Consider the following 15309-nt stretch of genomic DNA (forward strand, 5'->3'; position numbering starts at 1 on the left):
TTAGGTGGGTGGTATCGAGGAATGCTTCGCAGAGCCGGTGACTTGTGAAATGGAATTTGATGGAGGAGTAGAAGCCCATCGGGGAGAAAAAAAGGGCATGAACAGTGTTCAGAAATGGGAAAATGCAGCCATGCCTCCAAAGAGCCGTGGATACCAATTCCACATGCAGGTTTGGGCTCCAGACCCTGCTCAAAACTCACCCCTATCCTCAGGGCCTGTGCGTGGTATGTGGAACAGGGGGAGCTAGCAATTTATTAAATCCTAAAATATAACTTGTCCGAGAAGAAATAACCTTCTAATCTAACTTCCCATTTGATAGGTAAGAAAACAGAGGCTCAGGAGCTGACATGCCTTAACAAAGACCCTACAGCAGGCTCAGCAAACTAGAGCCTGTGAGCTGAACTGGCCCACCGCCTGCTTTTGTAAATAAAGTTTTTTTGGAACACAGCCACGCCCGTTCATTTACATATTGTCTATGGCTGCTTTCTTGAGACAATGGCAGAGCTGAGTGGTTGCAGGAGACCATGAGGTCTGTCAAGCCTAAAATGTTTGCTATCTGGCCATTTACAGGAAAAAGTTCAACAAGTCCTGTCCTACAGCAGGGTAGTGGCAGAACTAGGATGGGAGCCAGGCCCCCCGACTCCTGGTTGGGTGTTCTTTAACTCCGTGCGTGCATACCCTACCCTCTGGGGTCCACCTCGCCCCATGTCACACTGCCTGCAGGATGCAAGTTCAGGCAGCCAGGCTCTGGGCAGGCTCAGCTCCAGGACACATGGTGCAGCCAACAGGGAACACCCAGGCTGGCCACTGTTGCCCCCATGACCCAACAAGGCTTCCTGTTGGGAGCAGTTCAGTCCCTTTTGGGGGAGTCTGACAAGGAGATGCCAACATGTGCCTGCTTCTCCTCCGTGGGCAAAACAGGAAGAGCCAAAGCGTGTAAGTGTAGGACTCAGGCCAGCCAGATGCCAGACTTACAGACACAGCCTTTCAAGAAGCACAAGGGTGGGGGTGGGGGGACTGGCATCCCAGCCATCTGCTGAGGTGGCCAAGTCCACTTTCAATTGTGCTGTAGAATTCCTTTCTCAATGCCAGACTGTCCCTGGTGGATTCATTTAATTAAAACCCCACCAGATCCAATCTGTTACAAGTTCTAAGCTCACACATGTTCTATCCAGCTAGTCACAGTATATAGACAGGCCACAGGCCTGGGCCATGGCCACCTGCTGCAGTGGCTGGGCTAGAACAGACCTCACAGCCCCCAGGTCAGTGCCCTCCCGGGTTCACCCAGTGCTGCTGCCCTGTGTTGTGTGAGACACTGCCCGTTCGGGGCCTCCTGCTCTGTCCATCCTCCCTGGCTCCATCCCATTCAACCCTCAGGCTCATCTTTGATGACTCATTTCCTTGATTCACTCATTCAGCAGAGCTTTATGAAGTGCCAGTTACGTGCCGAGCACTCCTACGTGTGAGGAATCTGGTAGTGACAAAAGAGACAAAAATCTCTGCCCTCATGGGCCTTACAGTTTAAATCCACAAATACGAGAGCATCTCACACACTGTATCTACTCTTTCCTTTCTCCCCTCTCCTTTCCTTGCCTCCTCTTTCCTCCCTTCCTCCCCTCCCCTCTCCCCTCCTGAACCTAGTTTAGGGCTGAGCACTTGACAATGGGACCATGCAGAGGCCTCCTGATGCATCCTCCTGCCTGCTATCCCCACCCCTACACATAGGGATGCCAGGAATATCCATCTCCATGCCTCTTCGGCTGTACCTCCCCTGCTCAGGAGCTGTCAATGGCTCTTCACTGTCTTCAAGTTAAGATTTGAATTCCTGCGCCTCCCCTTCCAAGCTCTTCCCATTTTAGCCCTTGCTCACCATACCAACCTTTACTACTTTCTGCTCCAAATAACCCAGAACTTTTGCTGTTAGGTTTATAATGTTCATTTCTTTACACTTAGTAATAGATTTTTGTAGAAAATATAGAATCTATAAAAGAAAATTAAAAGTAATCCTGAGCCCATGATTCAAAGATAAACTCTTAGGAGCTTTTTAGTATATTTCCTTCCAGCTTCTCTTTCTGTGTGTGTGTATGTGTGTGTGTATAGCTGCATTTTTCATATTTGTATATTTACTGTGGGATCCCATTATGCATAAAGGGTTGTATCCTACCATTCGTATTTAACCTTCGATGGTGGTTTTCTATGTAATTAAGAGACTCCTAAGAACAGCACTTTAATGGCTACACAATATTCCCCCACATAAATATACCTTAATATGTTTAACCAAACCCTATTGGTGAACATTTGGACTGTTTGCAATTTTTCACAATGAAAATGCTGCTATAAACATCCTTGTTCATAAATCTTTGTTCCGATCTCTGGTTACTGTCCCAGGAGAGATTCCTAGAAGTGGCATTGCAGGGTCACGGGCAGACACATTTTCAAGGTTCTTGAGGCATATCGTGTAGCTGCCTTCCTGAGAGAGTCTGCCCGTCCCCCTCTGCCTCCCCTTTGTGAGCATGCCCATTGGCCTCGGGTTAATTTTCTCTGCCCCTAACATGCCACGTGTCTTCCTAGCATTGTGTCTGTTTCAACAGCTCCCCTCCATCAGAACCCTGCATTTCCCACCCATCCTTTAGAGCTCAGGGCAAATACCACCTCCTCCATGAAACCCTTCCGGATATCCAAACTGAAGTTCTCCACCACTAGCCCTCCCTCAGGTCCTGTCTTAAATTCTTCCTAAAACATTTCCTACCTTTGCCTAGCATCTTAATAATTTGTGTAATAATAACCTCTTCTTTGGGCGGGGCATTAAAGTTTTCAAAGTGCTTCCACTGAGATGTTTCATCTGATTCCCTTTCACATGGAAAGTGTGTTGGGGTCAAGGACTGTGGTTTGATCATCTGGGTCTACTTCCCCTGGCCCCATCACCCACCTCAAGTCTAGCCCAACCTCAAGCTAGCCCTTAATTTACTGGAAGTTTACGAGAGCTTTCACTATTCCTAGTCCTACCAGAACAGACTTCAGAGGGCTCCCCTTTGCAGCGAGGACTGAGCTAGATCAGAACGCCCTGGATTTCAGTCCTGGCTCTGTCCCTGCCCCTCTCTGGGCTTCAGTTTACCCATCTATAAAATGAACGAGTTGAACTACATAGGCTCCCATACTCCAGGATAGATGGCTCCCGCGGCCCCTGGCCCCAGGCACCCAGAGCAGCCCTGGGGTGCCTCCGAGGGCCCCTGTGCTAAGCCAGCCTCTGGGATAGGCCAGAGGGAGCTGGCCAGGGAGGCAGGCCTGGCTCCAGGCCAGGCTGTGTCTGCAAACACTGACCTTGGCTGCCGCGGGGATTTTCCATGACACCAGCACCACCCCCCTCAGCTCCCCCTAATCCCATGTGGGCCTGGGGAGGGAAGAGGAGGGGGGCTGTCCTACATCAGAGAACCCTGAACCGGAGTCATGGGGGCACCTGCGGATGGAAGAGAGCTAAAAGAGAGACAGAGGAGAGGGCAGTGGGAAGCTGGGGAGGAAGGCAGTGGGCGGGGGCCGACCACGGTGGGGAGTGGGGACAAGAGCTGGAAGAGGAGGCGGGAGGACGGGAAGAGAGGATCTGGAGAGGGGCAGGGCCGGGGGGAGGTGCTGTGCCTCCGAGCTGTCCTTCCCAGGCGCTCTGGCCTGGAGGGGGACAAACTCCAGACCCAGTTCTGCACACTGGTCCCTCCTGCCAACCCAGGTCCTTCAGGCCCCAGTGGTTTCCCAGGCCTAGCTCAGCCCTTGGCCAGGGCCGGGGACAGCAGGGGATTCCTTCTGGGCCCTGAGGCTGATTTCATTTTGCAGGGTCCTAGGGGCCACAGGGAGGGCAGGAGCTATGAGTCACAAAGGGCCCTCCTCCTATTCCCCACCCCCCCACCCCCGCTGCCGCCGACTGCTGGGTGTCTAGGGGAGGTTTCTCTCATCCACATCTCATACTTCTGGGCTGTCTGGGCTGAACAGCGTTATCTGAGCAGCTGCACCCACCCGGCCTTGTGCCGGACACTGAGGGGACTTGCAGGCCCTCTGGGGGCTCAGAGCCCTGCAGATCTCCTCTGCACAAATCCAGGCCTGAGAGCGAGGCAGAGGGAGAGGTCCCTCCAGCTTTGGGAAGGCGCTCCAAGGTTCTTGGAAAAGGCAAGGTCTGAGCTGGATCCTGCAGGATGGAAGGAGAGGGCCTGCGCTCCCCTCCCCATCTCCACCAGGCTGGGCAGCCTCTTTCTTCCCTCCCTCCCAGGGCCTGGGCCAGCTTCCTTCCGCCTCATCTCCTTTAACACACCAATTAGGTCCCTGCGGAGCCTCCGGTCCTACTTCCTGGCTTCTCACTGCTGCCACCTCCAGATCAAGGGGGCGGCTCCCTGTCTGTGCCTCAGGGTCCTCCGTGGGCCTTTCTGAGGTGCCCTCTGCAGGCCCAGCAGGAGAGCTCAGCCTGCTCTGGGGGTGCCTATGTCTCACAGTCAGTCCCCTGGAGCTGCCCCGTCTCCCTCAAGCCTCCAGTCCTCTCCGGCTGCCCCACCAGACCCAGACAGCACGCTGAGGTCACACCCGCTCCCCAGGAGCAGCTTTGCATCAGCCCAGCTTGGCCCAGGGTGCACAGCCTTTGGGTACCTCTGGCCACGGGTCACCTCATCCATCTTCTCTCAGGGCAAACATTAGCCCGGCCAGGGCCATATTTACATTAGATAACTAGGTCTGCGGGAAACCAAGAAACAGGTTGCAGCTAGGCATTGCCAAGGGCTGTGTGTTTCTAATCTTCAGAAGGGCTGGGCCAACCAGAGACGGGACACCAGAGAATCTCAGAGTCAGAGACCCGAAAGAAGGACCTTAGAGTTCTTGTTGCTACAGAGGAGCGTTTCCCAAACTGTGCTCCAAGGAACACTTGTCCAGCAATATGCACTGTGAGAGAAGTGTTCCAAGGTCATACAAGCAGGAAAACTTAAGCACATTCTCCCAACTTCAGCTGACCTTGCTCTTGAACACGTGTGTGGCTCTGATAAAGCCTCCACTTAAATCACATGACAACAAATGCAGTTGAATTCAGCATTCCTGCAATTTCATTTAACCAAGCAACACTTTTCTCATCCAACAGTTATTAATAGTCCATGAAATTGGTATTCCAGGAAATTACCTTTGGGAAACACTGATCTCAGAATGTCAATGCTGAAAGGAACTTTAAAGAACATCTAATTTTGATGTTCCCCCAATATTCATACTAATGATTAATATTTATTGATCCCAACATCCTAAGCATTTTAAGTCAACTAACTCATCAAGTCCCCAGAGCCACTCTATGAGGTAAGTGCATCATTATTCCCATTTTACAGATGAGGAAACGGAGGCACTTAGAATATTAAGTAACCTGGCCAAAGCTGAAAGCTGTTTGACTCCAGAGTCTGCTCTCACCTATACCACTAAACTGCAGAGATCCCTGTGGAAAATAGAAATATCCATTTTCAGTATTTCAAAAGCATAATAATAACTTAATTCAGTCTCAGAATCAGTTATCCCATGCTAATCAGAAGTTCTGACTGGCAAATGTGTTCCTAATTAATTTTGATGGGAAAATATTCATTTTTTTACAATTACCTATGCAATGCCTATTCTAGGTAGTAGCTACACTGTACTGATCAACATATTATACTTCATATGTAAAATATTTAAAAATTTAGACTGTATGAAAGGGTGTGGGTGAACAAAAAAAACAAAAAAGGCATCCATAGCAGGGGGAAAATGTGGGAACCCTTTATCTTGTCCTGTCTTTCCATGTCACAGATGAGGAAAATTGAGCCCCAGAGAGGAAAAGGGACTTGCCCAAGGCACAAGCTGGTTATGGTTAGGGCCAGGTCAGACTCCCACATCTCCCGCCTCCTAGTCCCAAGCTCTTGCTTCCACCCAAGGCTGTGGTCAGCTTTCTAACTTTGTGGCCAGCTAGGCCAGGGGTAAGAGGTCAGGCACTCAAGCTGGAGGGCATGTGAGGTCAATGGGAGCAGACAGCTGAGTCCAATCCAGCCAAGGCCATTACCAAGGGCTCAGACTGGTTATTTGTGCTTCGACTAGAAGGAGATAGTCCACAGAGAGAAAAAGTTCAGTAAGAGGGAGGGATGGCCCCCAACCCTCTGCATCTCCCTGGAAGACAGAGCTTTGGCCAGTTTCTGAGGCCCTTGGTGATGCTGGGAGGAAAATAGAAGAACTAAGGCCCCGGGGTTCCCATCCCACCTAATTTTTCCTGCTGTCTCAAAATATTCATAATTAATATTTATGTCCAGCCACATAATTTTAAAATCTAGCCACTTGGCTTCCTCAGGTAAATCCTATGCTCCAGCCAGGTTTCTAGGCCATCTCTCAGCTGGGTTGCTCCCAAGCAGGGGCTGCTGGGCTCTGGTTGAATGAACAGATCAACCTTGGTTATACTGAGCCAGAGGGCAGAGGACAGAGCGTTGAGTTTGGAATGGAATATCCCAGGTCATAGTCCTGGCTCTTCCATTCACTAGCTGTGTGATCTTGAGCAGGTCACTCTCCCTCTCTGAGCCTCCATCACCTCATCTGTACAATATAAGGACTGGGCCATATGGTCAGTAAGGACCTTTCTGGCTCTGAGCATATGGTGGATTCAGGAAGGGTAGCTGGGAGAAGAGGGGACAGGAACAGCCCCAGTCAGCTCTCTGAGAGGCAGGGTCTAGAGTCTCAGGGTCAGGGCGTGAGTTCTGGCTGGTCGGTCCATCAGGTATTATGAGGGAGGATCCTCATAGAATCAGCCCCGGAGCGTAGCCTCTGTGTATGTCCGCAACCCACAAGGACAGATGGAGTCCCTCATCCTGAGATGCGCGGGGCTGGACAGGAAGGAGAAAACGGGGACTCCCTTTGCCCCCTCTCCCTCGTAAAAACCAAGCCTGAGCACTGGGCATGCGGCAGGCCTGCTGGCAGGCAGACAGGCCTTGCCAAACTCCCAGTTACTTCCCAGAAGTTCCAGGGCCCCCTGGGAGTGGCTCCACCCCAGCTGGCGCCCCTCCAAGCTGGGTGCCCACGTCAGCAGGTCCTCCCAGCTCCCTCGCCCTTTCACCCAGTGACAATAGAAGAGGCGAAGGGGCGGGGGCATGCTGACCCTAGGCCCGATGCTTGGAGAAGCATCTGAATGCCTTGGCATTGCACCCCTGTTGCCATTTCTGCCCCATCCAGCTCAGGGCAGTGCCTGAGGACGAGGCTCCAAATGGACTGCTCTCCTCTCGGGTCTCAGTTTCCCATCCCGATCGTCTTCCTGGGTGACAAATTGGCTCTGAGGCATCAGAATGAGCGATGAGTCAGAAAGTCTAGTGGCCTTGGCCAACTCACGAGGCTTCTCCAGCTTTCATTATCCCAACTATAAAGTGGAGATAGTCATAATAATGACCTTGTAGGAAGTTTTTGAGAATTAAAGTTAAAAATGTATCTGAAGGATAAGATCTGCAGCCTCAGCGCGTGGTAGGAAGTGAGGGTGGGCCCTGGAGGGCACCTGACCCCAAAGGTGAGGCAACACTGGACAGGACAGTGGCCATGGCAGAGCATGAGACTTGGGGCCGGGGGGGTGCTCTGTGGGCAGCCCACAGTGGGTAGTGAGGCTGCCAGGCCGGCAGGCACTGAGTTTTCCTAAAGGATGGTGGACCGGGAGCAGTCACAGCTTATGAACAGACACAGGTGAGGTGCAATGGTGGTGAGAGGGGGTCCTTTTCCCTGACACTGGGATCAACTACGTCAGGGACTGCCTGCCACTCAGGACTGCACTTTCAGGCCGACTTTCCCCTGTGAGACCCCTCACTGCTCCTTCTGTCGTGAACTCTACAGGTTCCAAAGTACTTTTACGTCCAGTCTCTCCTTTGCTCCTTTTTTTTTTTTTTTTTTTGGCTGCGCCATGCAGCTTGCGGGACTTAGTTCCCTGACCAGGTATCAAACCTGGGGCCCTGCCAGTGGAAGTGCAGAGTCCTAACCACTGGATCGCCAGGGAATTCCCCCTCCTTTACTTCTGACAGCAGCTCTGGCAGCGGTGGCCAGGGTGGGGATTAACAGCTGTAGCTCAACCCCCCAGAGTGCAGAGCAGACAAGAGAGGTCCAAAGAGGGGAACGGATTTGCCCAATGTCACACAGCCAGCCTGTGGTCAAGCTGGGGCTGGTCCATGCCTCCCTATCCCTGTTCAGCCGTGGCCACAGTGCTGTTCCCTCCCCCGCATCCTATGCGGTGCCGGCCTGGGGGACAGGAAAGGGCAGGATGAGGAGCTGCTCTGGCTCGGAGCCTGTGCCCAGCTGTCGAGGTGAGTTGTGGTCTGGCTGCTGTGGCCGAGCTGGCGGGCACAATCTGTTCTCACCCTGCTGGGGTGCAGATGGGCCAGGCATGGCAGCTCAAGAGCTCAGCTAACCAGGCCCCTGGCAAAGGGTGACACAGTCACCAGCTAGTTGCCACAGTCAGGGAGCAGGGGAGCCCAATCTAAGGGCGGCCCACAGCCTCACACACCCCAGCAGCAGTCCCCCGACCTCCCTGAGCTTTAAGATTCACACGGCTTTAGACTGACAGAGATGCCAAGTTTACTGGAAATGAGCTGTCTGCCAGCCCAGGTGATCTCTTGGAAATGTGAGGGAAACCTGGCACTCCATTGTGAGCTGTTACTGAGCGCTTGATATGTACCAGACTCTGTGCTAAGTGTTATACACATTATCTCACTTATTTCTCCCCAAAAGTCCTGTGACGCAGGTGCTACTTATTAGCCCCATTTTACAGATGTGGAAACTAAGGATCAGAGAGGTTGTTTTTTTTTTTTTAGAAAACACACAGTCCATGGCAGAGTCAGGATTTGAATTCAGATCCCATACCAAAGCAGACAGTATCCTGCCATCAATTCATCAAACATATTTTGGGCATAGCCCATGGTCATGGCTGGCGACGGGGGGGGCGGTTAGGGAGGAACATGACAAAGTCCAGCAGTGCCCACCCCCACCCACCCCAAGCTAGTATTTAGCTGTACATATGTATTTACAGTTGGGGGACCTGAGTGACAGAGTAGGGGATGGTGGTAGTACTGGCCCTGGACTTCAAAGCTGAACATTCTCGGTGCCACTCAAAGCAGGGATCACTTCCAGCTGTGAGCAATCCAGGATGGCTGCAGAGAAGCAGCAGCATTTTTAAGTTTTGGGGGTTTTTTAATTTTTTTTAATTTATTTTATTTTTGGCTGCATTGGGTCTTCGTTGCTGCACGTGGGCTTTCTCTAGTTCCGGAGAGCAGGGGCTACTCTTTGTTGCGGTGCGCGGGCTTCTCATTGCGGTGGCTTCTCTTGTTGCGGAGCACGGGCTCTATGCTCGGGCTTCAGTAGTTGTGGCACGCGGGCTCAGTAGTTGTGGCTCGCGGGCTCTAGAGCGCAGGCTCAGTAGTGGCGGCGCACAGGCTTAGCTGCTCCGCGGCTTGTGGTATCTTCCTGGAACAGGGCTCGAACCCGTGTCCCCTGCATTGGCAGGCAGATTCTTAACCCCTGTGCCACCAGGGAAGCCCTTGGTTAAGTTTTGATAAGGCTTAAAAAGGTGGGAAAAATGGAAAGCATTACTTTATTATAATAATCCTGTCAATAAAAGTAATATCTTAATAGCTCAGTGAAGGAAGCAGGGCCAGGACCAGCAGACATCATTTTACAAATGAGGAAACATGCTCAGAGAGGGGGAGTAATTTGCCCAAGGTCACACAGCCACTAGTGACAGGGCCAGAACTTGTGCCTAGGGCTTCTGAGTTCCCATCTAGGGTCCTTTCCCCTCTAGGTCTCCAGGCAGAACTCTTGACTTAGGCCATGTGATGGTTGGCTCAGAGGGAGGCTTTGCCTCTGCCTGGCTCCTGGCTGGGTGAGGGCTGAGGGGCACGGTAGGGCGTGATAGGGTTGAGACTGTCTGACTGGTGATAGTAACACCTGGAAGGACAACCGGGGCCCTTGCTTTGACAAAGGCAATACCGCATCCCGATGAGGAGAGACCCTACATTGGGGCCAGGCATAGAGGATGACCCCAGGGCCCCACAGAGGGTTTGATGAGGACTCTGGAGCACTAATTCCTGGGGGGAGGGCACTGTCTCCTTTCTCCTCCTCTGACACGGGTGGGCCAGCTGCCTCTGGGAGGCTGGTGGGCCCCAGGGGCGAACTACCCCCATAAGCTTTGGCTGGAAGCGAGGAAGTCATCAAGGACCCCCAGGGTCCCTCCCTTCACACTGAATCACAGGATGCAGGACTCATTCAGTCCAACCTCCACCCCTTATAGTCAAGGAAACCGAGACCCACAGAGGACAAGAAACAAGTCCAAAGCCCACAGACACTAAACTAGAATCCAGGTCTCCCAGCTGACCTGCCAGTACCGTTTCACACTATCCACGCTGCCTCTAGACTAAGTTCCCAACAGCAGCACGAGTCAGCTCCTATTCTGGGCAGAGAAAATGGTCGGGTCTTTGAAGCCAAGCAGATTCTAATTCAAACGCAGGTTGCTCTGCCTCCAAACAGCGTGACCCCGGAAAAGTCACTTAACCCTCCCTGCTTCCTCTTTCCTTCCTACCTACCCCCTGGAGTGGTCATGATAGTAAGTGAGAAATCATCAGCAAGGAAGGAGCACAGTGCCTAGGGACAAGGATGCACCCATAACTGTGAGTCGTCTTCTCTTCGGCCAAAGGAAAAAGAGGCCAGACTCTGCGAGGTTGGGGAAGGAGAGGGGAGAGTAGGGGGAAGGGAGGCAAGTTTCTGGAAGGGCAGCCCCATAGCACGTGCTTTCTCTCCTCTTCCCCTTCTTCCCCCAGGCTACGGCCACGCAGCGCCCAGCACCGACGGCGGCAAGGTGTTCTGCATGTTCTACGCGCTGCTGGGCATCCCGCTGACGCTGGTCATGTTCCAGAGCCTGGGCGAGCGCATCAACACCTTCGTCAAGTACCTGCTGCACCGCGCCAAGAGGGGGCTGGGCATGCGGCGCGCGGATGTGTCCATGGCCAACATGGTGCTCATCGGCTTCTTCTCGTGCATTAGCACGCTGTGCATCGGCGCCGCGGCCTTCTCCTACTACGAGCACTGGACCTTCTTCCAGGCCTACTACTACTGCTTCATCACGCTCACCACTATCGGCTTCGGCGACTACGTGGCGCTGCAGAAGGACCAGGCGCTGCAGACGCAGCCGCAGTACGTGGCCTTCAGCTTCGTCTACATCCTCACGGGCCTCACGGTCATCGGCGCCTTCCTCAACCTCGTGGTGCTGCGCTTCATGACCATGAACGCCGAGGACGAGAAGCGCGACGCCGAGCACCGCGCGCTGCTCACGCGCAACGGGCAGGCGGGCGGCGGCGCCGGCGGCGCGGGCGGCAGCGCGCACACCACGGACACCGCCTCGTCCACGGCTGCGGCAGGCGGCGGCGGCGGCTTCCGCAACGTCTACGCCGAGGTGCTGCACTTCCAGTCCATGTGCTCGTGCCTCTGGTACAAGAGCCGCGAGAAGCTGCAGTACTCCATCCCCATGATCATCCCGCGGGACCTCTCCACGTCCGACACGTGCGTCGAGCAGAGCCACTCGTCGCCGGGAGGGGGCGGCCGCTACAGCGACACGCCCTCGCACCGCTGCCTCTGCAGCGGGGCGCAGCGCTCCGCCATCAGCTCCGTGTCCACGGGCCTGCACAGCCTGTCCACCTTCCGCAGCCTCATGAAGCGCAGGAGCTCCGTGTGAACGCCTTGCGGGGCCTGGAGCACCTGGGAGCGCGGGCGGGGCGGGGGGCTCCGGCCAGGAGGAGCAGCGGGGTCGGCGAAGAGACCGCCCCAGCCGCCTTTGGCGCCCCTACACCCCTCACCACCCTCCCCCCGCCCCCATCTCCGACTGTGCCTGCTTGCACCAGCCGGCAGGAGCCAGGGCTCCGAGCACCCCTGGAGCCCGCATCTGCGCCCTGCAAATTCCGAGAAATGTGAAACTTGGGGGTGGGGGTGGGGGGGTCGGGGAGGGAAGGCAGAAGCTGGGAGCCTCCCATCCCTTTGGAAAAATAAGGAGCTCCCCAGTTCGCAGAGGCCCTGCTGGTAACCAGACCATCACCCCCTCCCCCTGTCCCTTAGGGAGGGAACTTCGTGTTCCGTGTAAGTTTGCATCTCTATTTATACCTCTGTCCTGCCAGGTCTCCCACCTTCCCTTCGCTCCAAAAGTCAGGGTGTCTTTGTCGAGGTCACCCCACTCAGTCCCACTCCCCTTCCTCATCCCCAGCTGTGTCTCCCAGTCTCCCACTACCTTTTGTGTTGTTTTGCATGGCTTTGCAGTTACGGAGGAAATGGAAACCCAGCAGTCCCCAAAGCTAGTCCCCAGAGGGCAGGCAGATGGAAGCAAGGACAGGCAGGCTGCAGAAGGGGTGGAGAAGGGAGGGGGAGGCAGGGGCCCCACAGTCTGCAGGGTGGTCCCCTTGGTAGGTGAGAGCTAACTGGCCTCCAGCCACATCCTCATGTGGGGCCAGAGGGAGTCCAGCCTTCCAGACACTGCCCTTGAAATCAAACAGAAACCGCCTTGCCGTCGCTGGCCGCTGCTGCTAATAACCGACTCTTAGATCCGTGAAATGAGTTTGAAAACCCTGTCCTGACTACCCATTCATTTGATTCTCACCACACTCCAGTTAGGTCACCAGGGCAGGAGTTCTCATCCCCATTTTACAGATGACACTGAGACCCAGACAGGTGACTTGACTTGCCCAAGGTGACACGGGTAGCAAAAGGCAAAGGGGAGCAAGAACCCAGGCTGTTTGTTCTGAGCCTAAGTGCTCTTTCTTTCGACTCCTCTTCCCGCTCTTTGAAAGCAAAGTTCCCAGCCTGCACACCCTGGCATTGTGTGGGCAACTGGGCCTTAGACCAGAACCAGAGCCCAGGACTGAGCCAGTGCTGGGCTCAGCCGCTCCTCTGCTTGGCCACGAGGCAGGGCTCTGAGTGGGCTGCTGAAGCAGGGTAGGACCACTCAAGTCTCTGAACTTCCTACTTACAAACAGGGGAGTCCTTAGGGCCAGATAAGCAGAGCTGGGGCTGACAGCAGAAAGGCCAGGAGCTGGAGCTCTAGGAGTTGGGGAATTGGGCAGAGCAGCCTAGAGAGCTGGCAGGCATATCCTCCTGGGACGTGAACCCTGACCCCACAGCCAGTGTTGGTGCCTGTGTCCCAAGTAGCTAGAGGTAAGCCATAGCTGCAGCAAGGAACGCTCCTCCCAGGTGTACCCCCTTCCTACCCCACCTGCAACCCAGAAGCCCAGGTAGAGAGCAGCAGTTGGAGGTGAGACCCTAGGCTCCACGGTCAGGGCCCAGAGCTAGAGCTGGGACCGTGACTCAGGACAGCATCAAGGGATGGGTGAGGGGCCTCTCCCCCTCCAGACTGCCCCCTCTTACTGTTCCCGTGTCAGCTCCTTAACACTGCTGAGCAAGGCCAGCCCTGGCATTCAGGGAAGCTGTAGTGGAGGCCGCCAGGGTGATCAGCCTTAGCCCCACCCTGACCCTGCGCTCCAGCCTCTGGGCACCCCTGGGAGGGAAGAAGTCTGGCCTGGCCTGTGTGTGAGTCCTGTCTCAGTGTGGAGGAGCTGGCTGCCCAGGTGCCACAGAGAGCAGGGCCCGGGACCCGGGGCTGCCCTCTGTGTTTATGTTGGGGTGCCTCTGTCCGTTGTGCGACCCTGCCCTCGAGGGGTCCCGTCCCGTCAGTCCCAAGGGAGCCACAACCAAAGTTGTAAGGAGATGGTGGGGAAGGAGGCCGAATGGCCCTCGCGGAGCACGGCAGACTGCTCGGTCTCCGGCCAGGTCTTTCCTAGGGAACTGGAAGGCCGATGTTGCTTCTCCCTCACCCCCTCCCACCGAAGGCAGACTTTCTGCTTCCCCAATGCCTTATGCCTGGGCACACTGCCACAGAATATGCAATACGTGTGGGTGACATGCCCCCGCGCCCACACCCTCACCCCGGGCAGCCCCTGGACCCCGCAGGCCGCAGCTGCCACGGCCTCCCTTCAGCCCCTCCTGCCTATCTGTCTTCACACTGAGAATGGCACCTAATAAATGCTGTCCATGGAGACCAGGGTCAGGCTCAGCCGCTTCTGTCATCATGTACCCTTGGCACTGCCAGGGAGTGGCCACGCCCCCTCTGGGGTCTGAGGACACACCCAGCAGATGCAGCTCAGGGGTGAGATACATCGCGGGCACCTCTCTTCCAGGTACATTTTCCTCTGGGTGTAGAGGGACAACTCAGCCTGGGACTGGGCCCCAGAGCCCAGGATAGACCCGGAAGCAGATGCATCCTGAAGTGGTGCCGGCGCCTGGAATCAGCTAGCCAGTGGCTTCACTGAGTACAAGCCACAGTGGCCTGTGACACCACAACCCGTGCCCATCTCCCTGTCTGTCTTTCTTTCATGAAACAATACTTAACCCCTCCTACAGCCAATGCATTCTAATACTTTCTGTTCTAGTTCATGCTATAAAATGCTGGTCACAACCCACTAAATTGATTTCTCTCCGCACTAATGGTTTGCTCCCTGCAGATTGAAATACACTAGAGAAATAAAGGCAGTGTGGGTAAGGCTGCTTTATCCCAGTCCTCCCACCTACCCACATAGGTCAGTTGAAAAATACAGAGAGAGACCTATTTACTGGGGATCCAGGGGTCGAAGAAAGAAGTGGCAGCACCTGCAGGAGGCAGGACACAGCCAAGCCTTGTGTGACGGCGCTCCTGGCTGCTCCTTGCAGCTGCAGGCAGGCCCCTGGGACACACTGCTTGGCCTTCAGCCCTTGCGGGGGCCACGGCACAACCGGCCCTGAGCTCCCATTGGCTCGCCGCACCTAAGACCACCTCATCAAAAGCCAGGGCTTCCTGCCCATGGCCTATCTGCCTCTGTCTTTCTCAGAAGAGCTAGGTTAAACAACGTCGTTTTTGAGGTCATCAGTGACTAGTCCATTATTGCTTTGACTTTCCTAAGCAGTTCCTACAGGACATAAACTTGCTGACACTTGCCCTCCTTTCTTCATCGCCTAGGGTGAAATAATCAGAATTCGAAGGCATTCCCCAAGGGGCTGCAGTCTTCCCAGTCTTCCGAGGGGTGATCAGAATCGTGGCAGCAGTGACCTGCACCCCAGCCCCTGCCCATAGCTCCTAAGGGCTCAGAATTGCCCTCGGTCCTGCCGTGGGCTCTTTATCTCCAGGTGATGCCATCCCCACCCTCCTCACTTCCACACAGCCTCTGAGGCATCCTGCACTAAAAAAAAATATATGTACAGCAAAACAAAAATAGAAAACCAGCACCCCAGAGCGGGGTGGGGTATAAATAT

The 15309-nt window shown here is 54.6% G+C and overlaps 1 protein-coding gene across 1 annotated transcript in view; it reads left to right on the forward strand.

Annotated features, from left to right (window-relative positions):
- Positions 1-14474, forward strand: part of KCNK3 (potassium two pore domain channel subfamily K member 3) — a 38427-nt gene extending 23953 nt beyond the window's left edge. Inside the window, exon 2 of the mRNA XM_024119072.2 lies at positions 10806-14474. Coding sequence (XP_023974840.1) covers positions 10806-11716 — 911 coding nt within the window. The 3' untranslated portion in view covers positions 11717-14474. The remainder of the gene's footprint in view (positions 1-10805) is intronic.
- The last annotated feature ends 835 nt before the right edge of the window (positions 14475-15309 follow it).

The sequence above is a fragment of the Physeter macrocephalus genome, unplaced genomic scaffold, assembly GCF_002837175.3.
Source record: "Physeter macrocephalus isolate SW-GA unplaced genomic scaffold, ASM283717v5 random_196, whole genome shotgun sequence".
NCBI classification, from domain to species: domain Eukaryota; kingdom Metazoa; phylum Chordata; class Mammalia; order Artiodactyla; family Physeteridae; genus Physeter; species Physeter macrocephalus.